The sequence below is a fragment of the Poecile atricapillus genome, chromosome 15, assembly GCF_030490865.1.
Source record: "Poecile atricapillus isolate bPoeAtr1 chromosome 15, bPoeAtr1.hap1, whole genome shotgun sequence".
Lineage (NCBI taxonomy): Eukaryota > Metazoa > Chordata > Aves > Passeriformes > Paridae > Poecile > Poecile atricapillus.
Window position 1 is genome coordinate 8,313,728 of NC_081263.1, and position 27,488 is coordinate 8,341,215.

Sequence of the window (27,488 nt, forward strand, 5' to 3'; positions counted from 1 at the left end):
GACAAAGGCCATGAAGCAGAGAGGGGGGGTGGGTAAATTCAGGAAGAGCAGGAAGTGGCTGCTGCAACCCCAGAATGGGCTGATGGCCAAACATCCTTGGTCCCCAAAGCCCTGCAGAACTGGGACCAGGATGGTGAGAGACATCAGTGAGTGCCAAGAAGGGATGGCTATTGAGGGAGAACAAGCCCCTGGCAGTCTGAACCTCTGGATGCAGCCAAGTCCAGCCTAGGTTGTCTCATCACCGACCAGATTATCTGGAGGGATGAATTTGGGATGAATGAGAGCATCCTGAGCTCAAGGACAGTTAGCTGTGGTGGCTGTGCAGCAGCAGGCAGTGTGTCTGTGCAGGCTGAGCCATGGACAGAACACCTGGAGTCACAGTGTGGAAAGCAGTGACCTGGTCAGAGCTCCCTGCACGTCCCAGGAACTGCACTGGGGAACCTGGATGACTAATTGCCATTGTCACCATACCTAATTAGGAGGCTGGCCACAGCCAGCTGGAAACTGTAGGTGTTAATTCTTTCTGGCAGGGATGGTGCCCCATCCAGAGGGACTCCTGCCACCCAGCCTGTCCAGAGGGTTCCCAGCGTCCCTGGCACCATGTTCTCATCCTCACTCTGCTCTGCATGCGCCCCAATTTCCATCGGCGGGGCACACCCCCCTGGACACCGCCCGGACACCCCTCCCCGGAGCCGCTCCGAGGGGGCACGGCTGGGGCACTTTCCAGGGACAGGCTGGGGTGGATGGAGGTGCTGTCGCTCCGGGGGCAGGTGTGATGGTGCTCCCGCTGCCGTGAGGCCGCTGTGGCTGGGAGCGGAGCTCGGTGTCTGGGTGACAGGTTTACAAATCACCACCGCTGCGTGGAGAGGGAGCTTGGTTGCCTCGGCATTCATCCCCGCACTAATTGCTGCCTCCCCGAGGAACCCGATCCATCTCGCTGTAATTGACAAAAGGCAATTAAATAGCAGTTGTGAATAAAGGGGGACATCTCTGGAGGGCCCGGCAGGAAAGATTTAGGTGCTTTCCTCCGTGGTGCTTATGTTCCAGTGGTGTGGCCGGGCAGCGATGCTCGGGGTGGCCGTAGCCCCTGTGGCCCTGTGCCCAGCACTGAGGCACGGGCACTCTGCCCAGCTCCCAGACCAGCCCTTTGCTCTCCCACATCTCTCCCTGCCCTGCCAGCTGCAGGAGCATCCGCTTGCCCCACGTCTGATCACCAGACAGACCTAGAGACCCAGCTGGCTGCAGGCTCTCTGGCCACCTTCCTGAGAGCAGGAGCAGCAGGGTCCTGCACCCACATGGGGCCAAAGCCAGCACCCTGCAGAGAGCCCATCCCCGTGGCTCCCCTCAAGCTGGGAGAGCCCCAGCATCTTCCTCTGCTGGGAACTGTGGGTTCATGGGGAGTGGAGGGCAGAACCACACCATGGGAGTGCCATGGGAGCGGCCTGGCCCTGCTGTCTGTGCTGCCACCGAGCATGGCCTTGCAGGAGACAAAGGGCAATCAGCAGCGAGTGGCACAGAGAGTGGCACAGCGAGTGGCACGGAGCTGGGCGTGAAGAGCAGCTGATTGAGGAAGAGATGCGTCAGCTGCCTCTTGTGCACAGCAATCTCCTGATTGTGGAGAGCCGCAGGTGCGAGTGCTGCCAGCTCACCTGCAGAGAGGAGCTCTTCCTGCTGAGGTGGAAGGGAGGACAGTGGGGAGGGCAGGGTGAATGTGACAGGGTGTCCTGTGTCCCCATGTGGCAGTGCCCTGTGTCCCTGCAGGTATTTCTCTGCCAAGGGCTGGGCAGGTCTGCCCCAGCCTGGCAGGGACAGTCCACCTGAGGACCAGGGCAGCCCCAAGGGTAGCAGCAGGCAGGGGCACCATGCTCCACTGTGTGGTGTCCAGCTTTGGGGCAGAGCCTGTCAACAGGGCAAGCTGTGCCCACCTTGAACAGTGCCAGCTGCTGATGCTACCAGGAGCCAGCCTGTGGCATGGCAGAGCTACATGTTTTGCCTGCTGTGTTCTCTGGTCAGGGCTCAAGAGCTGCCCAGGGAGAGGAAAGAGGCAAAATGCCTGGGGTAGAGTTGCAGCCCCAGAGGCCCCGGTGTGTGCTTCAGGCAGTTCCAGCCCCTCCCCTTGCCCCAGAATCTGCACCAGCACTGGCTGTGCATGACTCTCATTGAGAGAATCCCACCTGCCTGTGGTCCATGGGGGGCAAAGGATCAGAGATGCCCTGTCCCAGGGGTGGCTGCCATGGGGCATGGGGCTTTGGTGGGGCTGCCATTTCCAGAGGTGGCAGATGGCAGGATGTGCTGATGCTGGGATGTTCTTCACCATCTGTTGGGTCTAATTGACTTCCCGCAGAAGTTCTTAAAAAAAATTAAACCAGTTGCAAGAAGAAAATTGTTAATTAAAAGGCCTTTTGATTAGATAGACAAATATTTACCAATTATGACTGACCCCGGCCACTCTATTTTTTGTTTGCAAACTCCACAATCAGCAGTTATCTCCGCAATTATGCCTGTGCCAGCAATTCCCTTGTGTAATGCCTCCCCTGGGGGGGAGTCCCTGCAGTGGTGGGGAGGCCAGTGGGAGGAGGGGGCCCAGTACTCCTGAGCAAGGGGTGAGCTGCCCACTGTGCCCTGGGCATGGCCATGCAGCAGCCACCCACACCGTGCTGGTGTTACAGGTGCTCTGTTGTGGCCATGATGGTTTTTGGTGGCAGCATCCTCTCCTGGCTCCGGTGCCTGGCCCCAGGCAGGAAATTTAGGCTCACGCCACACTGTAAGCCGAGGGGACACGACTCCCAGCAGGAAAGCTGTTTGTGCTTTTGGGGAAGCAAACAGCAGGATTTCTGGCTGACCCCAGTGCCTTGGGATGGGCACACCCTGTGTCTGTCCCCGTGTCGTGCCAGTGACTCCAAATCCCGTTGCCCACCAAGTGGCCACAGCCTGAGGCACACCAGTCCACCTCTGCAGAGGGCACCAGTGTGGTCACACTGCACCAAGGGATGGGCTGGGAGGGAGTCCTGAGGTGTAGCACCAGCCACACACTCCCAGGGCGGGATGTGGGTTTTAATGTGGTACAAAATTGATGGATGATTCTGAGCAAGCAAATGTTCAGTGTAAATTACCCATGTTAGGCTCCAATCCGTGGCTAATTCATTAGACACACGTTTCTACACAAAAATAAAAAGCCTTCTGCACGCATTGTTCGCCAAATGCTCTGAGAAAAGATGTGGGGAGGCGAGGTAGTCTCTTGACCCACTCTTGAGGTTAAATCCTAATTCCCAGCCTCTCTGCTCCTGCTGCCAGGAGCGGGAACAGCTCCAGCTCAGCCTTCCAGGGAAGTGCTGGCAGTGCCTGCCTGCCCCAGAGCCTGCTCAGCTATGGGGCTCAGCACCCCTCGGAGCACGGAGGCGATGGAGATGAGTGCACAGCATGGCACCGAGAGCACTGCCTGCCAGGGCTGCAGGGAGAACAAACCCTGGGCATCAGACCCGGCACAGCGCCAGGATGGCTGTGAAGGCACATTCCCATGATATAGCACTATTGAGAGTCTTATTAATGGAGTGGGAAAGCTAATTGTGATTAAAGTAACAACGGTGCTAAACAGATAATTCTGCCCTGAACGGCAAGATAGATTTTTTAAAAATGAATGAAAAAGGAAAAGATAGAGTAACCGATCTTTAAAAATACAGAGATCAGTAAGTGAGGATTCATTTTTTTTATTAGCACAGGGCTCTCGGGGGAGGCATGTGTCTGATTCCCTGTGCCCAAGACTGTTCAGCTCATAATAAACGGCACACCGGTGCTGCTGGGCCTGCCCGCTGCATTGCCATGGCTACTGCACTCTGCCTCTGCAGAAACTAAATATTGAACAGAGAGCAGGTGTGCCAAGGATCCCAGCCCTCCCACGCCACCAGCACCATCCCTGTGGGCAGCTGGTCCCCCAGGAGGGAGAGGTTGGCCAGGGGCCACAGGTCAGTCCATGTGGCGACCATCCCTGTCTCAGCCTCCTGGCTGCAGGAGCCTTGACACTTGAGCCAGGGGCAAGGACAGGCCAAGCCCTGGGCAATGGGGTCAGCAGGGAGCCTTCTCCAGGGAGCTTAAAATTACTGCCTGAATGGAGCAGCACTCCTTTCCCTGCCAACTGCTGCAAGGAGAACCCAGACAGGGCTAACACTGTGCAGGCTGCCACAGCAGGACCCTTCCAGAACCAGGAATCCTCATCCCTGCGCTGGCCACAGTGGATACGTGACAGGCACATCCCATGTCCAGCCTTCCTGCAGGGCTTGGCTCCTGATTTCAGCAGATCCCAGGACCTAGGAACTCAGCAGACATCCTGTGGCTCCTGCCCGCAGTGACGGGCGCAGGAGGCAGCGGGAAGGAGTGTGCGTATCAGGATGCTGGAGGTTATTGCTTTCATTAATAGCTGCATGAGAGCGCTCGAGGTGAGCCAGGCAGGAGCAGAGCCCAGCTCTCAGCATGGCTCCTGCCTGCAAACAGCCCTCGCCTCCCTTGTGCTTTCCAAGGGCTCCCCAGGGCCGGTCTCTGCCCAGCAGCTACGGGACTCCTGCTCCTGGGTGCCCCTGGGTGTTTAGCACCCCACTGCTCTCCCACCCCCACTGTGCATTTCTGCTCACCCCTCTAAATGTTCTAATACTGTAAAAGATCCATCAGAAACCTTCCACTCCAGAGGGATATATATTATCTAAATTTGATAAGACAACTTAATTTCTCTCCGTGTCTGTTACTGGCGATAAAACTGGGAGACTTTTATGACCCGGAGTCCTCTGTAAGATTGTCAGGAACTTATTATACAAGGTATAACTGGATTTCTCTCCACAGATGGCTCGCAGCCATGAGCTGTAACGCAATTCTGCAGCACATTTGGTAGAATAAATGCAAAGAGCTTGTTACAGTGAGTTAGATAAGAGAGACGGGAACACAGCTCTCGCAGGCTAATTCGGCATCTGATCTGCCTTTTTCTCACTGTGAAGGACGACTTGGAAAAGTGCATTTCACACTGAGGAAGGAGCCAAGCCCTTCCCAGAGCCACCTGGGATTGGTGCAGCAGCCAGCATGGTGCACTCAGAGGGACAGGACCCAGCGTGTCACAGCAGAGCTGCTGCCCTGGCCCTTTGTGCGTGCCACTGCTGTGTCCCCAGTGCCAGCAGGTGCCTTCCCACGTGGCACCAGGGCCAGCAGGTCCCTCTCAGAGGCCCTCATGGCAGGCTCATCCGTTACACTTATCACATAGCCCATTCAGGCTCTGACCAGATAAAGACTGGTGATTTTTTATTTACTGATTTTTTATTTCAGCATCCTGCAGGCAGGATGCCATGCAACACACTCATTTATCTCAATTTGCTCCCTCCCACCTCCCATCCCTAATTTTTCAGCAGAGCCTGGAGGTGAAAGCCTTATCTCTGTGGCTCTTCTGCACATGGAAAGCAATCATGGCCTCTCCTTGTAGGGGCCCTGGTGGGGCTATTTGTTGTCGGGGCAGTAGCTTTGTGGACTGGAAATGAGACAAATCTCTCTGCAGCTTCTCCTGGCCCTGGGCTGGGGCAGACCCTGCACTGCTGTGTGGGGCTGCAGTGGGGCTCATGTGTGGGGCTGCAAGAGCTCCCAGTCACGGGTCAGCTCTCCAGCGACCATCCCCAAACAAGAAATGCTTTCCCAAGCTCAGACCAGGTTAGAGCAAGTGGGAATTGCTGAAAACCATCAGGTGGTGACAGCATGTTCCTCTTGTAGCACATATTCCCCTGCAGTCCCACTGGCTGCAATCCCTGGAGTGGACAGCCCCAGCCCCACAGACCTTCTCCAGGCAGCACCCTGGTGTCACACTGTCCCCAGAGCCTGGGCCCTGCCTGCCCCTGCACCACTGCCGGAGCCCCTACAGTCATTTGGAAAAACAGAGCTGCTCCCTGGATCTTGGGTTCCAAGGGAATGGCAGAGCCATAATCTCAGCTCAGGGCAGAGGCTGCAGCACAGCATGGCCACATTAATGCTGGGTGAAACATGTTGTTATGTGCATCAGGTTTTGTAATGGAACATGTTTAAAATTCAATAGAAAGAAAGATTAAAAAATAAGTTTCTTATCTAGAGGAGCCATAGAGCCAGTGAGGAAATTATGAATGTCTCGTTGTCCAAGGTTAAAGAGTGAGAGCTGAGGCATGAAAAGGCAGGAGATAAGATGAAATGTTTTCTGTTTAAATGAATGGGCTCCACTCTGCTCCCTAATAAACGATCAGTGTCAATATGACAAATTAATTCTGCATTGAGCTCCACTCAGGGCTCAATGTGTGCAGGGTGGGGAGGGTCCCGGCCAAGGCCAGACCTGTGCCCAGCCAGCCCTGCGCTGCTCTGGGAGGGTGGTGCAGGAGAGGCCCCGTGTCCCTGGCTCTGCTGCTCCTCTCCATGAGGAGGGGATGGGATGCCCTGAGCCTCAGCTGCGTGCTGCAGCCACCTGTGGGTTGGGCTCTGACTGGGAGCACTTTACCCATGGGCAGAGAGGGGACCACTCAGGACCCCAAGGACAAGGGGACAGGGATGACGCATCCTGGACTGGCAGCTGCGGCGGCTGCAGCAGAGCTGTGCCAGCACGAGGAGCTGCTGGCAGAGCAGCCAGGTGACCCCACGCAAGAGATTGGACCTTTTAAAAGAGACAGTGACAAATGAAGCTCCGTTCCGCTCGAGGCACAGAGGAAGGGGACAGGGAGGTGCTTCCAGGAGCTGCAAGCTGAAGGTCACTCAGGAGCCAGACGGAGCTGCCATGGGGCAAGGGGGGATCCAGGAGGGAACAGTGCAGGACAGGAAGGTGCAAGCAGGGTGGGATGGTGGATGTGGCACCTGATGAGCCTCAGTGCCAGAGGTGCGGATGGTGCTGGGAGGAGAGGGCAAGAAGGAGCCCATCCCACCCTGGGAGCAGGGGGTCTGTGGATGACGCTCCTCAGCACTGTGGTACATGCCTGGCACCATGGCCTGGCCATGGCAGCCCTGGCCAGGGTGGCCCAGCCAGACCCACTGTGGTCCTGGCAAAGCCCCCACACCAGAAAGGGATGCTGCTGATGGGGACTTGTTTTCCACTGATGAGCACAAACCCAGGGAGAGGAACCCAGGGAGAGGAACAGGTTGTGTGGCCAGGCAAAGCTCAGTGAACCAGCCACTAGCCCTGAAACTTTCAAGGCACCATTCCTGCTGGAGAGCAGCCTCCAGCCAGGCCCTGGAGCTGCACCACACAGGGCAGGAAAAGGCCAGGCATGCCAGGCCAGCAGGTGCCAGCCGAGGCAGGGCCATAACAGCAGCTGATATTACTCACAGGAGATCCTTAGTGCAAGACATACTCTTGCAGAAGACAAATCACAGCCGACACACAACACTGTTACTCTGTGTTTATCTCCAGCTGCCTGAGGGCAAAAGCAGGTGAAGTTACAGAAAATGTGGGGTGTCTGGAGCTTAGCATTGCTGCAGCCCCGGGCAGATCCACATCCCTGACTGCACTGGAATCACTCACAGCCAGCCTCTGTCCAACCTGGCACAGGCAGGGACAGAGCAGAGCCCTTGAACTGGGGAGGCATCTCCATCACTGCTGTGGGGCTGGACTTGCTTCTTTTGCTGGAACCCAGCTGACCAAGGAGGGTTCGGTGCCATCGTGCTGCCCTTGCCCCAGCACCGTGGCTGGCATGGGAATGGGGCACTGCAGCAGCTGGGCTGTAGGACCTGCTCTGGGAAGGGTTAACAGCCTTCCACACTGACACTGGAGCTGGAATGGAAAGAGTATCTCAACAGCTGAGATTAAAACAAGAAAATGAGTATAGAAATTATGTTTGTTAAAGCGAAATAGCTAATATAATCCTCAAAGGATTTTTCCTTTTGACTTAAAAAAAAATCTAATATCTTCATTTCCATACCTTTTTTAAGCTAATTTGTGGAAAATTAAAATGGTGAACCCACAAAGGCTGCAGTTTAATTGAATCTTGCATCAGCCCTTGGTGAGCAGTCTCTCTTGGATTCCTTGATTAGTTCCCTCCATTAAATCATTTTTGCATCGTTTAGCTGAGATACTGTCTTCTGGCGGGTCTGGGACTCAGGGACCTGGATAACTCAGTCTCCATCTGAGCAGATGTAAAACGACACGCTGTGCTCTGGAGAACTGTCTTATTTGGCCTCCTGTGTCCATGGGACTCGCTGCTGTGTCTCTCTGCCTGGGCAGGAGCAGGCACGGGCTGCCCTCAGCACCAGGCCTGGCTGGGCTCAGCACATCCCCAGGCAGAGGCACAGCTGCAGGGCTCGCACTGGAGTGAGCCCGGTGCTGGCAGGATGGGGAGCACAGGGGCAGGGGAGCAGTGCTTGGCACTGGACAGCTCAGAGTGGGTGCACTCACCCGGCTGTGGGAGATGTGCAGTGCGGGAGGGATCACAGTGTGACATCCTGGCAGGGGCAGTCCTTCCTCTCTGCCCACCTGGAATGCCCTGTGTGTGTGCTGCAGGCACCAGCCCTGCTGGAGCCACCAGTCCCTGCATGGGCAAGCACACAGGACGCAGCCTCAGCGCTGGCAGCCACTGAAGTTCACCTTCTGTGTCTCCCTGCTGAATCCCCTCTTTTTAAGTGTGGATCAATTACACCTATCAGGGATGGCTCTTAATTCAGAGCATTTACAGCCTCCCCTGTACCATGGCACAACATCCCTGCAGGGACAGGGTCACTCAGTCTCTCTGGAGGCACCAGCAGCAGCTGCACACCAGGACAGCTGGGCTGGCCCTGGGCCCGGTGAGCCGTGTTCCAGCCCTGCCAGTCTCCTGACCCCATTGCAGTCAGACTGGTGGGTGCTGGATGAGCCAGCTCTGCCTCCTGCATCCCCTGTGCAACTCTGGCACCTCTCACTGCCCCAGCAGTGGTGCAGGAGTGTTCTGATGGCCTTGTCAGGCTATCATGTCCCGTAGATTAAAACAGATTTATATAAAGTCCTTTTCACCCCATTAGATTACTCTGGATTAACCTTGATCTCAGTAATAGATGCTATAAATGTAAGTCCCGCTCAGGGGGATTTTATCCATATGTTCTTGGAAGGCAGAAAGTAGATAAATTCTTAGAGAAGGTCTTACTGAGCGATTAGAAAGATTTAACCTCTTCAGAGTCAGCTGGAGCCTCTGCAGGGCGAGTACTCAGCCCCAGGCAGTGTCCCCCAGATCCAGCTCCCCCAGACCGGAGCTGGGACACATCCTGTGCTGTCTCTCAGGGCTGGGGACACAGCGTGTTGTGCTGTGTGACCTGACACCCTGCTGCTGTGTGGGGCTGCCCTGTAAAGCCTGGACTCTGCACCCACCTGAGAGTCCCACTGCAGTCACCTGGAGGGGCTGGTGGCCACCAGCACCTGAGCTGTGCTCATGAGCCCTGCACGGCCCCGTCAGAGCCAAGGGCTGCCTGATGCTGCTGCTGCCCTTGATTTATGGCCAGTGCTTTCCTTGAGAGCTTTGTCCTTCTCCATCAGCAGAAGGGCCAAGCCTGTTGGGCAGAACCAGCTGCAGCCCTTCAGTGCCTTGTGGCTGAGAAACAGTTAATGCAAGGAGGGATGAAGGCAGGACAAGGAAATTCAAGCAGCTGTTCCAGCAGAGGAAGGGGGGAGCCAGCACATTGCACTATCCAGCACACGTAGGTGTGGCCTGAAGGGGTGGCAGCAACCAAAATTAATTCCCCATCCCCTCCTGCTGCTGATATTAAATTGCTCTAAGCGCAGGCTGGAGACAGAGCCAAGCTCAGCTCTTCCAGGAGGGTCTGACCAGCAAGTTGTCTTCTGCTTGCTGATCAGAGAAGCACCTAATGGAGGAAGAAGAATTTGGCACTGGGCTGGGCTGCAGAGAACTGGCCCTGCTGGAAGCCACTGCTGCGATCATGCAGCCCGTGCAGGAGAGAGGAACAGGCTGTTGACAGCAGGCACAGGAAAGAAGAGGAGTCAGCTCTGTGGAGCAGGGCAGTGCTGAGGAGCCACAACATTCAGGGTGGTCTGTGGGGTTCCCTGGTGGGAGCTGCAGCGCTGCTGCAGAGCACTCTGAGGCTGGAGCTGGTGGAAGGGTTTGACTTCAGTGTTAATCATTGACTGCCTATCAGGCTCCTGGCAGAGCTGGACAGTGGCAAGAAGGGGCTGCAGTTTCACCTGTTCACTCCAAAGCCAAGGTGCTTTGCCTTGCTGGGGCATGGGAGACAGCCCTGATAGACACAGCCCTCTCAGTGCTGCCCACCCTGTGGGTTGCATGACCAGCCTGGACTGCGAACCTGTACTGCAAGGGCACCACTCCCTGGGCTGGGGGGAGGCAGGGAGGTTACCCAGACCTGCCTGCAGCACAGGAGCACCAGGGGGATCATGCCATCCCTCTGCTCATGCCCCCAGCCAGGCACCTCTGCACACCTGGTGGAAGTGCAGGAAGATCTGCACTGTTAGCAAAGCTTGGTGTGTGTGGTTGCACCTGATGAGCTGTGGCACAGGGACAAGCCAATCCAGCTGGCATGAGCAGAGCTCTCTCTGAGGCAGCAGGCACAGGGGATGCAGAGTCAAAACTTCAGCCCCTGTCCTCAAGGGCCAGGGTGTTCATTACTGCAATGACCTTGCTGCCTTCCTCCTGCCAGTGGCCACAGCCACACATACCCCCAGGGAGGGGAAGCTCCTTGTCCCTTGGATCAGCCAGGACCCCACACTCCATCCTGGCTCTGCACCTCTTGCAGCAGGAGACATTTCCTGTGCTGGCTCTGCAGGGCCATGTCCATCCCACATACCTCAGGGGTCCTGAGCGGGTACAAGGCAGTTTTTGAACAATGACTTGTGCCTCAGGAAGAAGCACCAGCAAGAAGTGACTGGTCCTCATAACCATTGGTGGGACCCAGGCTGATGGCAGCAGCTGTGGAAGGCATCACTCCCAAGTCTGCCCTGACCTGCTGCACAGCACTGCAGCACTGGTCCTGCCTTAGTGCTGCTGCCACTGGCAATCTGCAGAGCACCTGTATGCAGCCCAGCAGGCACCCTGCTCCCTGTCCAAGTTCCATCTCTCTTCCTTGCTGACCCAGCTACTTTACATGCTCAGCTGAGCCTCCCACACCCCTTGCACCACCGGCCTGCCCAGACTCCTGTTCTCCCTGCCTCAGGAACCTCCTTCACACTGCCCTTTGCAGGGCCTCTCCTCAGAATGTGGCTGCCACGGCCATCACCAAAGGGCTGGGGAGTGCCAGCTCTGGTGTGGAGCTGGTGGGAGCCCCCAGTGCTCTCGAGACACCCCAATGCACTGGTGCTGACACAGCGGGGTGGCTGCAGGCAGCACAGGCACTACCTGCATGCTCCAGCTCGCAGGGAGCAGCTGGAGCAGAACAAGCAGCAGCCTCCTTCCTGCACCTCCACTGGGTCACCAGCCACGGGGAGCACGGGGAGCCCTGGCCACGCACACCATGCTCCCAGCCTGCGCTGTCCCCAGCCACTGCCGCGAGGTGCCGGGGTTTGTCCTGCTGTGCCCCCCCTCCCAGGGGGCCAGGAGGTCTTACCGAGACGTACAGAAATTCTGCCTGCTGCCATGAGCTGTCACCTCCGATTCTGCTGAATATTTAAAAACCGCCTGAATCTGAAGTGACAAATCCATCATTGACCATCTGCCACTCTGCACGGTCACCCTGCAGCAGTCCCTGACATTTCCAGCTCTGCCCTGACACGAGCCAGTAACTCAGAGATGGAAGGCATCAGCCTCAGCAGGCTGACAGGCGCTGCCCCCCGCCTGCCCCAGGCCCCTCGGCAGCCCACGCACAGGGACAGCCGGGCTAAGGGGCCCCTCCTGCCCCTCCCTGCCACAGACTCGGTGTCCGTCTGCTGCTGCTGCCGCCGAGCACGCGGCTCCGCGCACACCGACCCCACTGCCAGCACAGTCTGGGGACAGAGCCAACGGGACACCCTGCTGAGGGCACGGCCATCCCCAAAGCTGGCTGTGAGCATCCCCCTGCCATCCCTCAGAGGAGTGTTGTCCTGGGGAACAGGGATTGCTGCAAGCCCCACAGGCACCACTGAGTCCTCCTGCACCTGTGCCAGAGGTTTCCTCAGCACAGCTGAGTGAGTGGGGCTCCACTATGGGCCCCTAGAAGCCTGTCCCTCCCTCGGACTGCACAGGAGTCCTGCCACGTCTCCATGGCCAGCTGGAGCAGCCAGGCTGCCTCATACTCTGCACAAGGGTTAGGGTGGGTGACTGCTTGGACATAGAAACAGCCTGTTCTGGGGTCCCTTCCTATTCCTTGACAGTGCCTGTCCTGCACACCAGGCAGGACAGCATGGATGGTGCAGGGAACAGGCTGCTTTGAGGCAGTCATTGCCAAGAGAAGTGCATGTGCTCATTGCCACACATCCCCGTGGCAGCACAACTGCACTCACTGCTTGGCTGTAGGTGGTTGTCCTGCAAGCTGAGCCCATGCTCAGCCACCCTCCCTGCCCCACAGGGACAGGTCTGGGGGTCTCCCTCTGAGAGGTGGTCTCCCCTGTGGCTGCTCCCCACACAGGATGCAAGAGGAGTGTTACAACTACCCACTTTCCAGCAAGGCTCCTGCACCCTGCACACCTGCTCTGGGGACACATGGGTGGCACTGCTCATTTGGGCTCCGAGCCAGTGGCAGTCCAGGCTCCAGCATGGAGCAGGGGAGGCCCAGGAGCTCTTCTGGAGCAAGGGATGCTCTGGGAAGGCAGCATGGCTCTTATACCCTGTGGCCCCAAGAAGGGCCAACAGCTCCTCTCTGCAGAGCTCCTCCTGGCAGCTCTCCGTAGAAGAGCTGCACTAGCAAGGCCACAGGGCTGCTCAGCAGCTCTCCTGTGTCTGCAGCAGCTCGAGGGGGAGGCTGTGGGGCCAGGTGCCAGGAGACCCCCACAGGGGATGCTGTGGGCTGTGACCCTACACCTCCTGCTTGGCTCAGACCCGAGCAGAGACAGCCGGGCTGACAGAGAGCTCCCGCCAGCCATTCGCTCCGAACTTGTAGCTGGCACAGAGCTGCAATTTACAATCAACCTGCTGTTTGAGCTAATTGTGCTGTAATTGCTGAGCTGTGCTCCCTCCTGTTCCACCAGCGAGAGGCGGTTCTCACACATCTCTTGGCAAGCTGGCACATCCATGGTCAGCCCCGGCGCTCAGCTTGCGTGCTTCCACCCCAGCCATGCCCCAGGCAGAGGCAGTTTTCCTCTCACTCCTCTGCCAGCAAACACCACCCCGTGCTTGGCAGCTGCTGGTCTCTCTGCAAGCCCTCATTGGAAGAGCTGCTGGAGGCCACAGGATGACCAGGACCACGATGCCACGTACACATGGATGGGCAGGCTCTGGGCACTTCACCGAGATGCCTCTGCCCCCTGGGAAGGCATCTTGCCAATGTTTCCTTTATATTGGATAAAATGTGGGCAATTGGAGAAGCAGAACAGGCTGTGCCTGGGTTCAGGGAGCGACTGGGTAGGGCCTGGGGTCCTATTGTCCTGCTGCGAGGCAATGAGCTGATGAGCACTAGGGAAGGCAGATGCCAGGTCATCAATTGTAATTAAAGGACACTGTCACTGCCGGGGTTGGGCTGGTTCCCAGCAGCTCCTGTCACTCCCCCGTGCTGACACGGCAAAACTCGTACATCCTCTGTGCTATTTAAAAATCCCATCTTTAATAACTTCGAGACATCAGGAACCTGCATGACAGGCACTGGGGGATGTCAGACACCAAGGGGACAAGCCCAAGGGGAAGCGACTCCCTGGGGAGCAGGGGGTGCTGCAGGTGGTCCCAGCCCCATGTCAACAGGCAGGCGGCCCCCAGGCTCGGTGTCCCCTCCAGGCTCGGTGTCCCCTCCAGGCTCAGAGCCCCCGGGCTTGGTGCCCTCGGCTGTGCCCTGGGGTGGGGCTGGTGCGGGGTGGCGGTGGGGCAGAGCTGCGGGCAGCCCCGCAGGCAGCACCGCCAGCTCCCGCCGCTGCAGGCGGCGTGTGCGCAATCAGCGCTAATCAGGTCGCTCACTAATTGCGGGGCCTCCCGCAGGGTGGTGAGGGCTGGGGGGCGCAGAGGGGGGTGGCACTGCCTTCCCCATCCTCTCTCCTGTCCAGGGCAGGTGTCACATCTCTTGTCAAAGGCATCTATGGAGAGTGGGCGTTAAAACACTCACAAAGGCGCTGGGATTCTTTCAAGTGAGAAGGGTTTGAAAAGTCAATTTTCCTGAGAAAATTTGTCCCTCTTCACACCCCAGCAGTTTTCTCCAAGGACACTGTACCACTGTGTTTTTCCCACAAAGAGTCACTTCTGATCCCAGTAGTGGGCAGCCTCATCCTGTCTGCCTGGTGCCCATCCTGCCTGCCTGGTGTCCATCCTGCCTGCCTGGTGTCCATCCTCACTGCCTGGTGTCCACCCTCACTGCCTGGTGTCCACCCTCACTGCCTGGCATCCATCCTCACTGCCTGGCATCCATCCTCACTGCCTGGTGTCCATCCTCACTGCCTGGTGTCCATCCTCACTGCCTGGTGTCCATCCTGTCTGCCTGGTGTCCACCCTCACTGCCTGGTGCCCATCCTGCCTGCCTGGTGTCCATCCTCACTGCCTGGTGTCCATCCTCACTGCCTGGTGTCCATCCTGCCTACCTGTTGTTCCCACGGGATTCCCAGCTGGGAGGCAGAGGAGATTGGCTGGGCACTGACCCTCCTGGCACGGACTCCTGCCCAGCACATCTGGCTTGTCAGGAAATCTGCAGCATGTCCTCATCATGGATTTGTGCTTTCAATCCCATCCCCATCTGACAGGCTGAGGCCTATGTGAATTCCCACCATAGTCACACTGAGAGCTATCAAACTATCTAATTTAATTTCTTTGTGAAAATAAATAGCTAAAGTGGCCCTAGGTACATGCATAAATACTTCAGCTTTATGTTGGGCCTGTTATTACTTCTCCCAGCTCGTGCAGTTGTAATGCACACTTAATAAGTACATATTTATTGCATGTCTCGTCCTGGTGGAAGAGTAAGGAATTTTTGCTGAATAAGCAGGAAAACAGCTTAGTCTGTAATAAAAAAGGGAGGGAGTTAAACAAAAATATGCTGGGTAATTAATGATTGAGCTTTGAATGGCCGTAATTTTTTATTAAGCAAGTATGCAAATATGGCATAAGTGGCTGTGTTAGTATTCAATGGCTTTTTTTCAAATATTGATGGCTGATCTCTGGTAAGACTATCTCTCTTTCTTCATGCCTGTATGCACGATGATGAGCTAACGTGAGCACTCCTGTGTGTCCATGTGGGAAGCTGGGAGCATGTACCCAGGGAGGTGTGCTGCTCCTGTGCAGCCCTGGCCAGCATCCCTGGTCCACACACCCCCTCATCTCCCTCCTGCCTGCTGCCAGCCGCTGGCTCTGTCTCTGCTGCTTTCTTTGCCTCCCCGATCCGTTTGTTGCACGCTTCATTAATCCTGATAAATGTGTGGGTTAGTGCTGGGAGAAGCAGCTCCAGGGATGCTGCCACCATGGAGCTCCCTGTGCTCCGCTCCCGCTCCGTCGGGTCGGTGCTGGCACCCTCAGGCAGCCCCTCGGGCAGCCCTGGGACAGTGTCCTGCTGTGCAGCTGGCACGTGTGGCTGTGGGGCAGGGAGAGCTGGGGACAGGCACAGAGAGAGGGAAAATGAGCCCCAGCCCTGTGGAGCAGAGATGTGCCATGCACAGCTGCCCTGTCCCCAAGCACCAGCCCCACAGCCATGCCAGCCAGGATGGGCATGCAGGTGACAAAAAGTTACTGAGCTGTGGCCAAACCATCACTCCACTAGGTACCAGCAACTGCTGTACCCTGTGCAGACCCTGGGTCACAGCATGAGGGGTGACACAGACCCCATGGCTGCCCCTTCTGCAAGAGGAGGGTCCCCAGGGTGTGTGTGGCTGTCCTGGGGCTGCAGAGATGGGAGAGGATATGGCAGCACTGTGGGTGTCCCAGCCACAGGGGCCAGTCGAGCTTTTGGCACTGCTGCTGCTGTGACACAAAGGAGCCCTGGAGATCCTGGGGGGTGCCCATGGACAGCACCTGGAGGCTCTGCTCCCCAAATGAGTCCTGCTGCTGTGTGGTCAGAGAAGTTGGCTTGGTGGAATGGTTTTTGACATGCCACACGAGCTCCAGACGGAGCAGACCCCGAGTCCCTCTTCCCATCAGAGCAGCAAGGCAGGGAAAGGCACCAGCCAGTGAGGACATCCAGGCTGCAGGAGTGACAGGGCCATGGCAATGCACACAGCAACGCTGGCAAACAGCAAGCTGATCTTCCCATTAGCCCTCATTAGCACGTGGCTGAAAGACAACACGAGTTTAAATTAAGAAGACATCACAATGGTCCCAACTGTGTTACTGCTGTGCTCGGGAAGAGCCCGACAGCTGCTGTTTAATACACCTTCATGATCTGTCAGGGCACACACGCTGCACAGCACAGCATCTGCCTCAGCACACACATGCTTCTGCATGGCTGCACACCTCCATACGCACACAGCACCTGCCTTGGCACGTGCCCAGTGCCCTGCACATGTGTGTGCAGGGGCAGGACAGCCATGCTCAGCCCAGGATGTGTCCCTGGGGCAGGAGGTGGTTCCTCCATCACCAGAACACCTTGCTGTGGCTCCACGTGTGCTGTGCTGGCGATAGATGAGCCTTCGTGTGAGGCCACGACACAGCTCTCTCGCACTGTGCTCTCCTGAACCCAGGGAGCCAGAAGGAGCCTGTGGATCTAAAGAACATCCAGAGTCAGACTGATGGGTGGGAGCTGCCAGGGGAACAGCGTCAGTCTGGGGTTGGTGCTCCCAGCACGGCAAAGTGGGATATCAGTGCTCCATATTTACACTGCGCGTTGCCAGCGTGATGCCTGCTAATGACTCCCACTGGTACGGGGGAGCTGGTGGCTGTCATGAGAAGGAAGGAAAGAAAAAACCTGTTTGTGGGCATGAAGGGAGACAGAACCATGTGATGGGAGGTGTAGGGAGCTGGTGCTGAAGGTGTGAGCTTGCCCTTCTCAACAGGGACAGAGCAACCTGCTGATATCCCTCACAGGTGTTCCACATGGGTGTCCCACAAAAGGAAGCCTTGCCTGTAAGCTCATCTGCCATTCCACAGCTCATACCTGATGGCCTGCAGGAGCCCCGATCAAGCACTGCACTTGTCCTTTGTGCCAGGACTTGCAGAAGGGCTGGAGGGGTCTGACTGGTGAACAGAAGGGGTGGCAGGTACTACACCGTGGTGGGACTCACAAGGGACAGGATGCTCCCACCAGTCTTGGCCAGGTGAGTGGGGAAAGCTGAGTTCAGGGATAGGTTATGCTTCCAAGGCCATGGCAGCAAGCAGCATTCTCAGCCATGGATTGTGAATTTCCCACACATTTAGTGACAGTATTGGAAATGCATCTGAGTCCATTAAACTCTTTCAGATAGCATTAACTATGTGGGCCATGTGTTGGCACAGGGAGACCTGCAGGTGCTGCCCTGTGCAGCTCTGGAAACTTCAACAGATTGGGAAGTGGTGGGCACTGACAGCCGGGAACTGCTCCCGACTCACTGAGATCACTGGGCTCCTCTACCCACCTGCCAGGTTCTGCCCACACATCCACATGTGGCAGTGCCCCAGGCAGGAGCCAGGCACTGCTCATGGCCCATAAAGCCAAGGTCTGGAGCCCAATGGTCTGCACTCACCTCCCTGCAGGGAGCAGCCCAGATCCCAGCCCTGGGAGCATGGCCTGCCAATGTCTCAGAGAAATTAGTGTGGGGTGAGTGTCTGGTGCCCCTTCATGTCTGAGAGGGCGAGTGGGAGAAGGAGAGGTCATCTCCCCAGGCCAGCTCACTGGAGGAGCAGAAAGCTGCAGCACAGTGCAGACCTGCTGTCTCAATTATTTATAGGTACCATGGGTAGAACATGTTTTAATGACATTTGTGCTGGAGCTCAGCAGTGCGGATCCGCACCGAGCCAAAAGGAATATGTCAGAGGCTTTACGGCCAGCAAAAGCAGTGTGTCAATCACAGTGGCATGCTCACCTCAGCCCCTGGATCCGCTCCCCCTGCCCTGCGGAGAGCTGCTGCTGCCGTGATGGATTGATGGGCAAACCCACAGACACACCGGCATAAGTCACCGGGCCTTTTTATGGGTAAATCACAAGTAATAAGCTTTCTCAGTAGAATTAGAATGACATCCTGGAAAATTATGCTCTGGTTTTACAGTTTATGACGGAAAGGCAATGGACTCTTTGGAAGGGGATGCCTGTCCTACCATCAGGCAGCCATGGCTCGAGGCTGGGCACAGATGAAGCAAGCGCTGGTTGGCGCAAACTTGAGCAGGAGATGAAGGGGATAGGACAGACCTGGGAATGTGATCTGCACTGGACTGCACTAGCTCTGTGCACAGGACCCATCCCAGGCCCCAGAGGCTCTGGGTGATGGCTGGGTGCTGCTGTGCATGGGCAGTGCTGGCTGTGTGCAGCCCTGGATGGGACAGCCTGGAAGGAGCACGGCTGCCTCCGGATCCCAGCAACGTCTGCAGTGACAGGAGAGGGATGTGTCTCTGCACAACCTTGTAATCTTGCAGCCAACTTCTTTGTGCAGCTGATGGGCTAGGGGTCCACAGGCCAGGGCCTTGGCAGCCAGACCTGAAAGCAGATGAGACTCCAAATCAAGCCATCTGGACACAACACGCTCCAGCACCTCCAGCAGCTTCCCAGAGAAGAACCTAGGACACAGAGCTGTGAAGCTGAAACACCTCCAGCTCACCAGTGTGTCTGACAGCATGCCTTGTGCTGGGATTCAAAGACAATTGGCCCTTGTGTCTTTATGCATTTCTGCTTGCAGAGTGTAATTTTCTTCAGAAAATGCTCTTTTGCAATTACTGTGAATTACACATGAAAAGCAAGTGACCACATATTGATTGGAGCCCAAGAAAAGCACCAGAGCCATTTAGAGTAGATTAACTTTTTCTGGAAAACGGCTTCACAGTTATTTAAAGAGATTAATCAGTTCCTTTTAGGTCATTTACTATTGTTTCCATGGCCTAGCCTGGAATATCCCCCTCTCCGTTGTGGACAGAGCTGAGACCTTCTCAAGAGGAGGAGTGCCAGGAGGAGGAAGGAGGGGTACAAGCAGATGGTGCTGCTCTCTGGGTCTCTGTGGAGACTGTACCACAGCTGCCTCAGGGCAGGGCACAGGGGAACCCTCCTCAGCCAACCCAAATACCTGCCTGCTCCATGCCAGGTGCAGCCAAAGAACAGGAGAGCAGCATTCCTGGGATACATCCTGGGACATCGCTTGTGCACCCTCACTCTCCTCCTGCCAGCTTGCTGCAGGCAGAGCAGGCGCCTGCCCTCCAGTATTTCAAAGCATTTTTTTCTTCAGGAAGAAAGCATTGAAGTCAAATAGCTCCTGTGGTGGAATACTTCCCAAATGTCAACACAATCTGTGCTACATTACGGGTAAATGTGATAATCTTAACGCCTGGCTTCTTAATGTCAGTGGCACTGAAGTCTGATGGATTGACAGACAGCCAGAATGACACGCAGTCGTAGCTGATAAGGGCTCTCTCCGGGGAAATCACAGCTTTTTAAAGATGTTGGCAGCTACTAGCAAGTACCTTTTTATTTAAAAGGATTACAAGCATTGATTGCACTTCCTGTTTTCTTTTTATCACATTCCTGCACCAAGTGAAGCTTGTGCTTCGAGCTGAGCTTTTCAGACAATTATTCTGGAATAATGAAGGCGTGTCATGTTGCCTGTAATGAGTGTTTTCAATGCCTAATTTGCGTGCAGTGTGAAGGGATTTCAACAGCTGCCTGGCTCCTGGCTAAAGGTGAGTGACTCCTGACCGCCGTGGAGGCTGCCGTGGGCTGCCTCTGCCAGGGTGGATGGCAACGCGTGCTTCCCTCAGCAGAAGAGGGATTTAAACTCCACGAATTACCGTGGTTAAAACACAAGCTAAGGGGATCTGTTCTGCTTAGAAATGGCTGGTGGCTGTTCCTCCAGTGAAAAGCTGGACCAATTCGTGCTCACCTGAGCAGCTCCTCCACAGCAGCGAAGGAGATGAAAAATGGATGTCTATAAAGCTGCAGTGTAGCTGGACAGGGCAGTTAACAACCCCGAGCCACAAACACTTGCTGGCACTGACTACAGATGAGGGATGTCTAAGAATCAGCACTTGGCCTCCCAGCCACGGCCGATGGCACACGCAGCAGCAGAAGGGGTGGCTGGATGGTGTGGCTCACTCTGCAGCCTAGGGGAGACAAACACCAGGGCACTGGGCTCCTGCTCCTGCTTTTACCTTTTCTTTCTTGCCCAATGTCACGCTGGTAAGTGCCAGATTTGACCCCTCACAAGGGTGGGATGGACCATGGGAAGGCCAGGGCTGTGTGATTGCTGCATGGGGAACCCTGGCTGTGCTTTGCTGCGTATCCCAACTACTTCAGACTCTGCCCATCCATGCTGGATTCAGCTTTGCAAAGCCCAAGGTACTTCCATAAAAATCTGAAGAACAGTCATTAAATCCACACTCATCTGGAAAGGGATTGTGAGGCTGGAGAAAGCCCAGGCTGGGATGTGTGAGTGACAGATGATGGCCAGCCTGGCTGCTGCACCAGCATCCCAAGAGGACAGCCCCACTGGCAGCAGGAGCACCAGCTCTCCACCACACCGCCCTGGCTGCTCAGCAAGGTGAGGGGTGGTCTCAGCCCCACTGGCTGCACAGAAGCACCATTCCAGGACCAAGTGAAATTCAATGATTTTGTTTCTCTCCAGCTTCTCTGGCTGTAGTGACAGAGCTGTGACAGCTGTCTGGAAACACAGCTCCATTCCCAGCAGTGAGAGGGGAGCAAGAACTGCTGCTGCCAAGCACCAAGCCAGGTCATCTCCAGATACTGGAACACTCCTGGGATGGGCTGGGAGGCAGCAGAGCCACAGCAAGCAGAGAGCACAAACCAGAGATCTGTGGCACAGAAAGAGAGCCCTGACAAGACAGAGCACCAAGCACAGGGCATAGAGGTAAAACAGAGATTTTGCTGAGCAGGGAGAGTCTGACACCAACCCTGAAAGGAGCTCAAGGGCTTGGTAAATGAAAGAACGTAGCGGGCTGGGATATTAGCCGTGGTGGAGGTGGTTAAAGGAGTCAGCTTTCTGGTGATAAAGCAGCTTCCTCAGAGGATATAGGGGGAGAAGGGATCACCTTCCAGAGCAAGATATTGCCACTGGGAACGAGAGGTAGAGGTTGACACAGCCTTGCTACATTCAGTTACCAGAGATAGATTTTCCTCCTGGGGGTGAAGGTATCACTGCCCTTTTTTCACTTCCCCTTAATGATCCCAGCAGATCACATCCATCTTTTGCAAATACCTCTCTAGAGGAGACCTGGACACCTTGCCTTCTGGAGCTTGCCATGGCTCAGTGCAGGCATTGGAGGTGACTGATGCAGTTTCCCTGTGCTGGGGATGAAAAGGGGCTGCAGAAGCCCGTGGCTGATGGGACACAGCAGCACCAGCCCTGTAGGACCCGTTCAGAATGTGACAGTGGCAAGTGCCACTCGGCCAGCACTGCCAGTAGACAGCCACAGGTCACGTCCCATGTGGTGAGAGCCATCATCTGCAGAGCAGGACTGGCTTCCCCTCCTGCCCTTACCCTGCTCTGCAACAAGGCTGTTGTGCAACTGCTGGAGAGAGAGAAGCTGCTATAGGAAAATTTCCTCAGAAGGAGCTGTGTTGAGGAGGCATGGAGCTATTCAAGCATCTTCACAGATGCTTCTGCAATCAAAGCTCTCAATAATTCTCCTCTTTTGTAGTGAAGGGTCTGGTTCTGACTGGCAATTTGTTGCTTTGAGCTCTCTCCATTTCCCACAATATACAAGAAGCAAATCCTCCTGCACAGCGCAGGCTCACACTCAATGCCAGGCACTTGTCACCTCCACTGCAATGAGCACAGTGACTGCAGACACCTCCTCCTCCTCCTCAACGTGGAGCTCCCAGAACACTCCAGGCCCCAGCCTCTAGAGTCCCAAAGTGTTTGGGTGCCTGAAGTAGGACAGCAGGACTTGAAGAGCTGCAGCTGGATGAAAGTTCTTGTTGCCAAGGACCTGGGCTGGAAACCTGGGTACAAACACTCATCAGTGCTCAACTCTCTGCAAACAGCAATGGGCCAAGTGTCCAGACCTGCCAGAGCAGGCAGCTGTGACCACAGCACTGACAGACTTGCTGTGAGGGGGCAATTAATGTGATGCTGGCAGAAAGTCTTTCTCAAGGCTGGCAGCTGTAGAGGGACTCACTGTAAGTGTGAGAAGGAAAACCGTGTGGACACTGAGGTCGGACAGCACACCTTGTGCCTCTGGAAAACCCTCCGGCCTCAAGACTTCCCCCTTCTGTCACAGCATCCCACTAACTGCTGTCATCAAAGGTCACCAGATGCTTCTGCCATAACATTTAGTGAATAATCAAGGGAGCAGGATGGTGTGGAGGCAGGGGGATGGTGAAGGATAAGGAAACACTCAAAGACCTGGGGGAACAATAATCCTGTTTTGGAGCCAGGACTGCAAGATGCTGTTTAAATGACTGTTGCCTTATGGAGCAGTTTAAAGTCTGCCTGTTCTATGTGCTGACCTACACTGAGGCCACCACCGTGCTCAGCTGTGTCCCCTCTCTCTGTGCCTGCTCAATCCCTCCATGGTGTGTCCTTGTCACACTGATGGCTGCTGGAGCATTTGCAGCCACCTCAGTGAGGTTTCCCAGGCCTTCTTTGCCATGAGCACCTTGATCCTTCCCCAGCCCCTGGCCAGCAAGGGAATCACCAGCAATTGATTTAGCTGTGGTCAGGCCAGAATGTAATTTATTTGCATAATTTCAGTATTAAAACTGAGTTTGAAGGAGGGTTTTTTAGCTGCTGCCAGTAAATGAACACTGCTGTAACACACGACATCACCAAAATGAGAATGGGTCAGGTTCCAAAACTGTTGACAATGCTCAGCTGCACTGAATCTATGAAGAATTAGAGAATCATAGAATAGTTTGAGCTGCTCAAAGCACAACCCAACTGTCTCCTGAAAGGATGGAGAAAACCAAGGGCATTATTTTTCATTGTTCATTTTCATTTCCTTCAAGTTCAGGAGAAAAAAATTGACCCTTCTCTTGAAGAAGCTTTTTCTGATGAGCATTTCATGAGAAATGAGAAGAAGCCAGAGATACAGCATCCTGCCAGTGGGAACATGCTGCATCCTGTCAGCCACCCAGCCCCTCGTGGAAGCCACCAAAGGGACCACAATGACAGGGCAACGTAAGGAAAGAAAAAAAGACAAAAAAAAGCACATAAGACTCAGGCTAGACGACAAGGAAATAATTTATTTCCAGGTCCCAGAAAGACCTTGAAAAAATAACAAGGGTGAGGAAATCAACCTTCTAATTTCATCTGGGTAGAGAAACAAAACCAAAGTGACTCCATCAGACATGGTGGCAGCTGCCAGCTCCTCCTGCGGGGGCGGGCAGGGGGCGCGGGCAGCGCGGCGGGGCCGGATCCCTCGGTACCGGATCCCTCGGTACCGGATCGTTCAGCACCGGATCTATCGGCACCAGACCACTCAGTATCAGATCCCTTGGTACCGGACCACTCGGTACTGGATCCCTCAGTACTGGATCGTTTGGCACCGGATCCCTTGGTACCGGATCCCTCGGTACTGGACCACTCGGTACCACGCTCCTCCTGTATTTACACGTGGGATAGAAAGTAAAACGCAAGCGTGCGTGCATGCGCGCCGGGGAGCACGGGCTGGGCAGGGGTGGTCAGGGATGGGGAGAACCCGCTGGGAGGGTTGCTAAACACGTACCCTGTCAGACCCCATCTCCTAGGACAGAGCCCTGCTATTGCACAACACTTGGCTAGAGGAAGGGCCAGTGCCAGAGGGGCTCAGGCACAGCTCTGCAGCCCAGAGGGAAAACACGAACACATTCCTGAGGAAAGAGAGGGCTTTCTCTGTTCTCCTGCTGGGAGGTGCGGGGTGCCACGTGCTTGAGACGGTGTGGCCAGAGCTGGCACTCGAGGGCCCTGCTGCCTCCCCAGCATCATCACAGTGAACCAGCAACACGCTGGGCACAGGTGCCAGCCACAGCACCATCGCCTCCTCAGAGGGACCCTGGTCCCTCCAGGGGCTCCTGGTCCCAGTATGAGCCAAGCTGGGGCTTTGCACAGGGGCTGTGGTGGCAGTGGGCAGGAGCAGCTGAGGGCAGGCACCGTGGCAAAGACAGGTCCTGTCCCTCTCCGCTGCCGGGTCTCGTGCTGCAGCCAAAGGACCAACGCCAGCAGCCGGGAAGCAACACGCGGTAAAAAAATGGACACGCATGTACATTTACAGTTAAACCTTCTCCAAGGAGAGAAAACAGTGTCTGTGGTTAAACTAAAAAGGACAAACCCAATGACAAGCCCAGGATGTGTCAGGCCTTGGGAGACTGTATCAGTTACCTATCAATGATATAATTGATTTTTTCCCAACATGAACAGATAAAGAGCTGCACCAGCCAGGATGGCCTGAGGTGCTGTGCAAGGACATCACTCTACAGGCTGTTCAGTTTTCCCTGTGGTAGTTGGCAGGCTGGGAAGGCACTGGGCACCCAGTGCTTTTCTCCAGCATCATCTGCAGCCTGAAGAGCAATGGCACATCCCACTGGCATCCTCATCACCTACCTCCCAAACCCAGGAATTGCATGCAAAAGCAGTCCCGCTGGGAACTCATGCTGGTTTGCTGTGGGATACTGTGCTGGGGTGGGGACACCCTGGGTACCCCGTGGTGTCACAGACGTGCTGCCCAACCTGCAGCCAGCTTGGCCCCAGAGCTGTGCCAGCAGGTTCTGGCCTCACAAACATCTCCTGGGGATGACTGTTCTGTTGCTAATGGTGATGCTCTGCTGTCAGCTAGGTGCAAGCAGGAATTATTCTTCCCAGCCAGGGGTCCAGGGTTCTCCCTCACCCTGCAGCAAAGTCCTCCATGGGATGCAGCTCTCCCCCAGCCACTGTGGGCCAGGGAGCACTGATGCCCTGCCTGCTGCCCTGTGCAGCTCACACCATTTGGTGACAGCCAGTGCCTGGCTGGGAGCCCTGCAAACCCCAGGTCCTGTGTGAGGGGCTGGCAGAGCCCACCTGGGGGTGCTGCTCTGGGCCCCTCCGATGGCATTCCCCAGCAGCACAGCTGCTCCGTGGCCCAGGCCATGTTGAGCCTCGGTGACAGGTGGGACATTCCTGTCTGTCACTGGGCCGTGGGGCACACCAGGACTTCACAGACACTGTCTGCTGTGCAGGGAGTGTTGGGGATCCCCTTCACATCACCAGCACCTCTGTGACCACAATACAGGGGTGAAGTGATTGCAGCGATTGAAGGGAAACCTGGTTTGAGGAGAGCAGCCGTTCTGTGCAGGATGTGATCCCAGCCTGGCATCCTCCCTCCAACACCATGCCCGCAGCCAGGGGCTACTGAGAGGCCCACGGGGAGCAGCGAGAAGGAAGACTTCAAAAAGCACGTAAACTTAGGAGGGAAAAATCTGAACAGAAGTTAAAAGCTTGTTTCCCTCAGCAAGGAAAGCTCTTAAAGAAATCAAAGCTCTTTAAATGCTCTGACTCAAGTGACAAAAACAATTTAGACAACAAAAGGCTCCCGGTTTGCTCTTCCTCTCCTGGATAGGGATCACTGAACAGATCTATTTAAATTATAATTTGTGGGGGAGAAACCCTCTCCAAACCCTCTTGAATTAGATTTTCTCCTTCTTAAGTCAATGCGTAGTGCTTTAATGGAGACTGGCTTTGAGGAGATGAGGATAGCCCGGTGGCTCCTCTGGGCTCCCCAGCCTCCCCACGTGAGTGTGGAGCCCACTCGAGCCAAAGGCAGCTGCAGAGGAGCAGTGGCCCGGTGGCCGTGGTGCAGCCTCTGGCCGGCAGCCGTGGAGTCCAGCCAGGAGCACACGATTCCCGTGTGGCACCTCACAGCCTGGAGCCCCAGTCCAGGAGGTGTCCGGAGCCCACAGGGTTGGAGGGGCAGCTAGGACTCCTCGCCGTCCTCCTCGCCCCTGCGCCCCGCGTACAGCGCTGCCAGCTGCCGGAATCGTGGCCCCCAGCCCCCCAGGTAGGAGAAGTCCTGCTCCGAGCCGCTGGACCAGGTGTTGATGGAGCTCAGGGAGGGCACTGGGGAGTCCGAGCCCTCGAAGGCATAGGTCTGGAATGAGTCATAGGGCGGCACAGAGAGGTCCTCATCTGCCTGCTCCACCTTCCTGCAGATATAGTCTCTGAACACAGAGAAGTCCAGGTCTGGGCTCTGCACCCACTGTGGGAGGGCATGGAGCTCCGAGGCTGGGTTTCTGCCTGGGCCCCCCTCTCCTGGCCCCCCACCTCCATCACCAGCTTTGATCTCACTGAAGTCGTAGAGGCTGCGCAGGGCTGACATGTCATAGGCCTCTGTGTCCTGCTCACCACCCCCTTCATCGTTGTATTTGATGACATTGTCCCTCATGTCCTCGTCATCCTCAGAGGTCAGGTGGCTTTTGTGGTGTCGCTTCAGCGTGAGGATCAGAAGGACCAGCACTGGGAAAGGAAGAGACAGTCAGATGGGCGCAGAGTCTCGGGAACGCCGTGCTCCTGCAGGGTGAGGATGACTCCTGCTTGGTGGCAGGTGTGGAGGCACAGCACCCCCGGCACAGGGAGCCCTGCCGGCATGCCAGACGGCTCCCATCAGCCAGGCTCATCAAGCAGCAGCCGTGCTGTGTACTGGCTTGGAGAGAGGCTTGCCCAAGCTCCAGGGCAGACTGGGAGCTTCCTTTGCCATGCAGCGTGACCACCGAGACAGGAGGGAGCGATGGATAAACACACAGCTGGACAGACAAACGGATGGGTTCTGCAGATGAGTAGGAAAACGGGGTGCATGATTCACAGTAGCAGGCAAATGTTGGGTGGGTGAATGTGGAGCAGATGGCACAGAGCCCGAGCAGCGAGCCACAGCTGTGTCCTGGATCATCATCCATTCAGCCCATCACCTTTAAAGCACCGATTTGCACTTTATTCATTTGGGCAATTAGGCAGAAATTTGTTTGCACTGCGTTGGAAAATGAAACCAGTGTAAAGTGCACCCTGTGGGAAAGGGTTTTCTGAACGGAGATGCTGCAGGAGACACGGAGTGGAGCCATGCCAAGGAGAGGAGACCTCACCAAACAACGTGCTGCCTCCCACAGGTGTCTGAACAGCCCCTGGAGCCAGTCAGGAGCCAGCTTTGGGGCCAGAGAGGGCTTTCAGCAGCTGCATCCATCAACTGTCCTGTGCTAAACCTGATGGCACTCCAACATCCCTTGTTCAGAGCCCCTTCCCACAGGCACAGAAGCACACACTCCCCATGCCCAGCACAGCTTGTGCCAGTGTGCCCCTGGCAGGCAGCAGCACTCTGGGGTACAGGTCCTGACCTAGGCAGCACATTGGTTTGACCACAGCCCAGCTCTGCATCCTGCCCACACACTCACACACGCTCTAATACTGACCTTCT

General features: G+C 55.9%; 1 protein-coding gene across 3 annotated transcripts in view; it reads right to left on the reverse strand.

The window, feature by feature from the left end:
- Positions 1-23,615: 23,615 nt before the first annotated feature.
- CDH22 (cadherin 22) overlaps positions 23,616-27,488 on the reverse strand; it is a 76,631-nt gene continuing 72,758 nt past the window's right edge. For all 3 annotated transcript variants that reach the window (XM_058850790.1, XM_058850788.1, XM_058850789.1), the window contains one exon: positions 23,616-26,539. In XM_058850790.1, the coding sequence (XP_058706773.1) occupies positions 26,001-26,539 (539 nt within the window). In that variant the 3' untranslated portion in view covers positions 23,616-26,000. The remainder of the gene's footprint in view (positions 26,540-27,488) is intronic.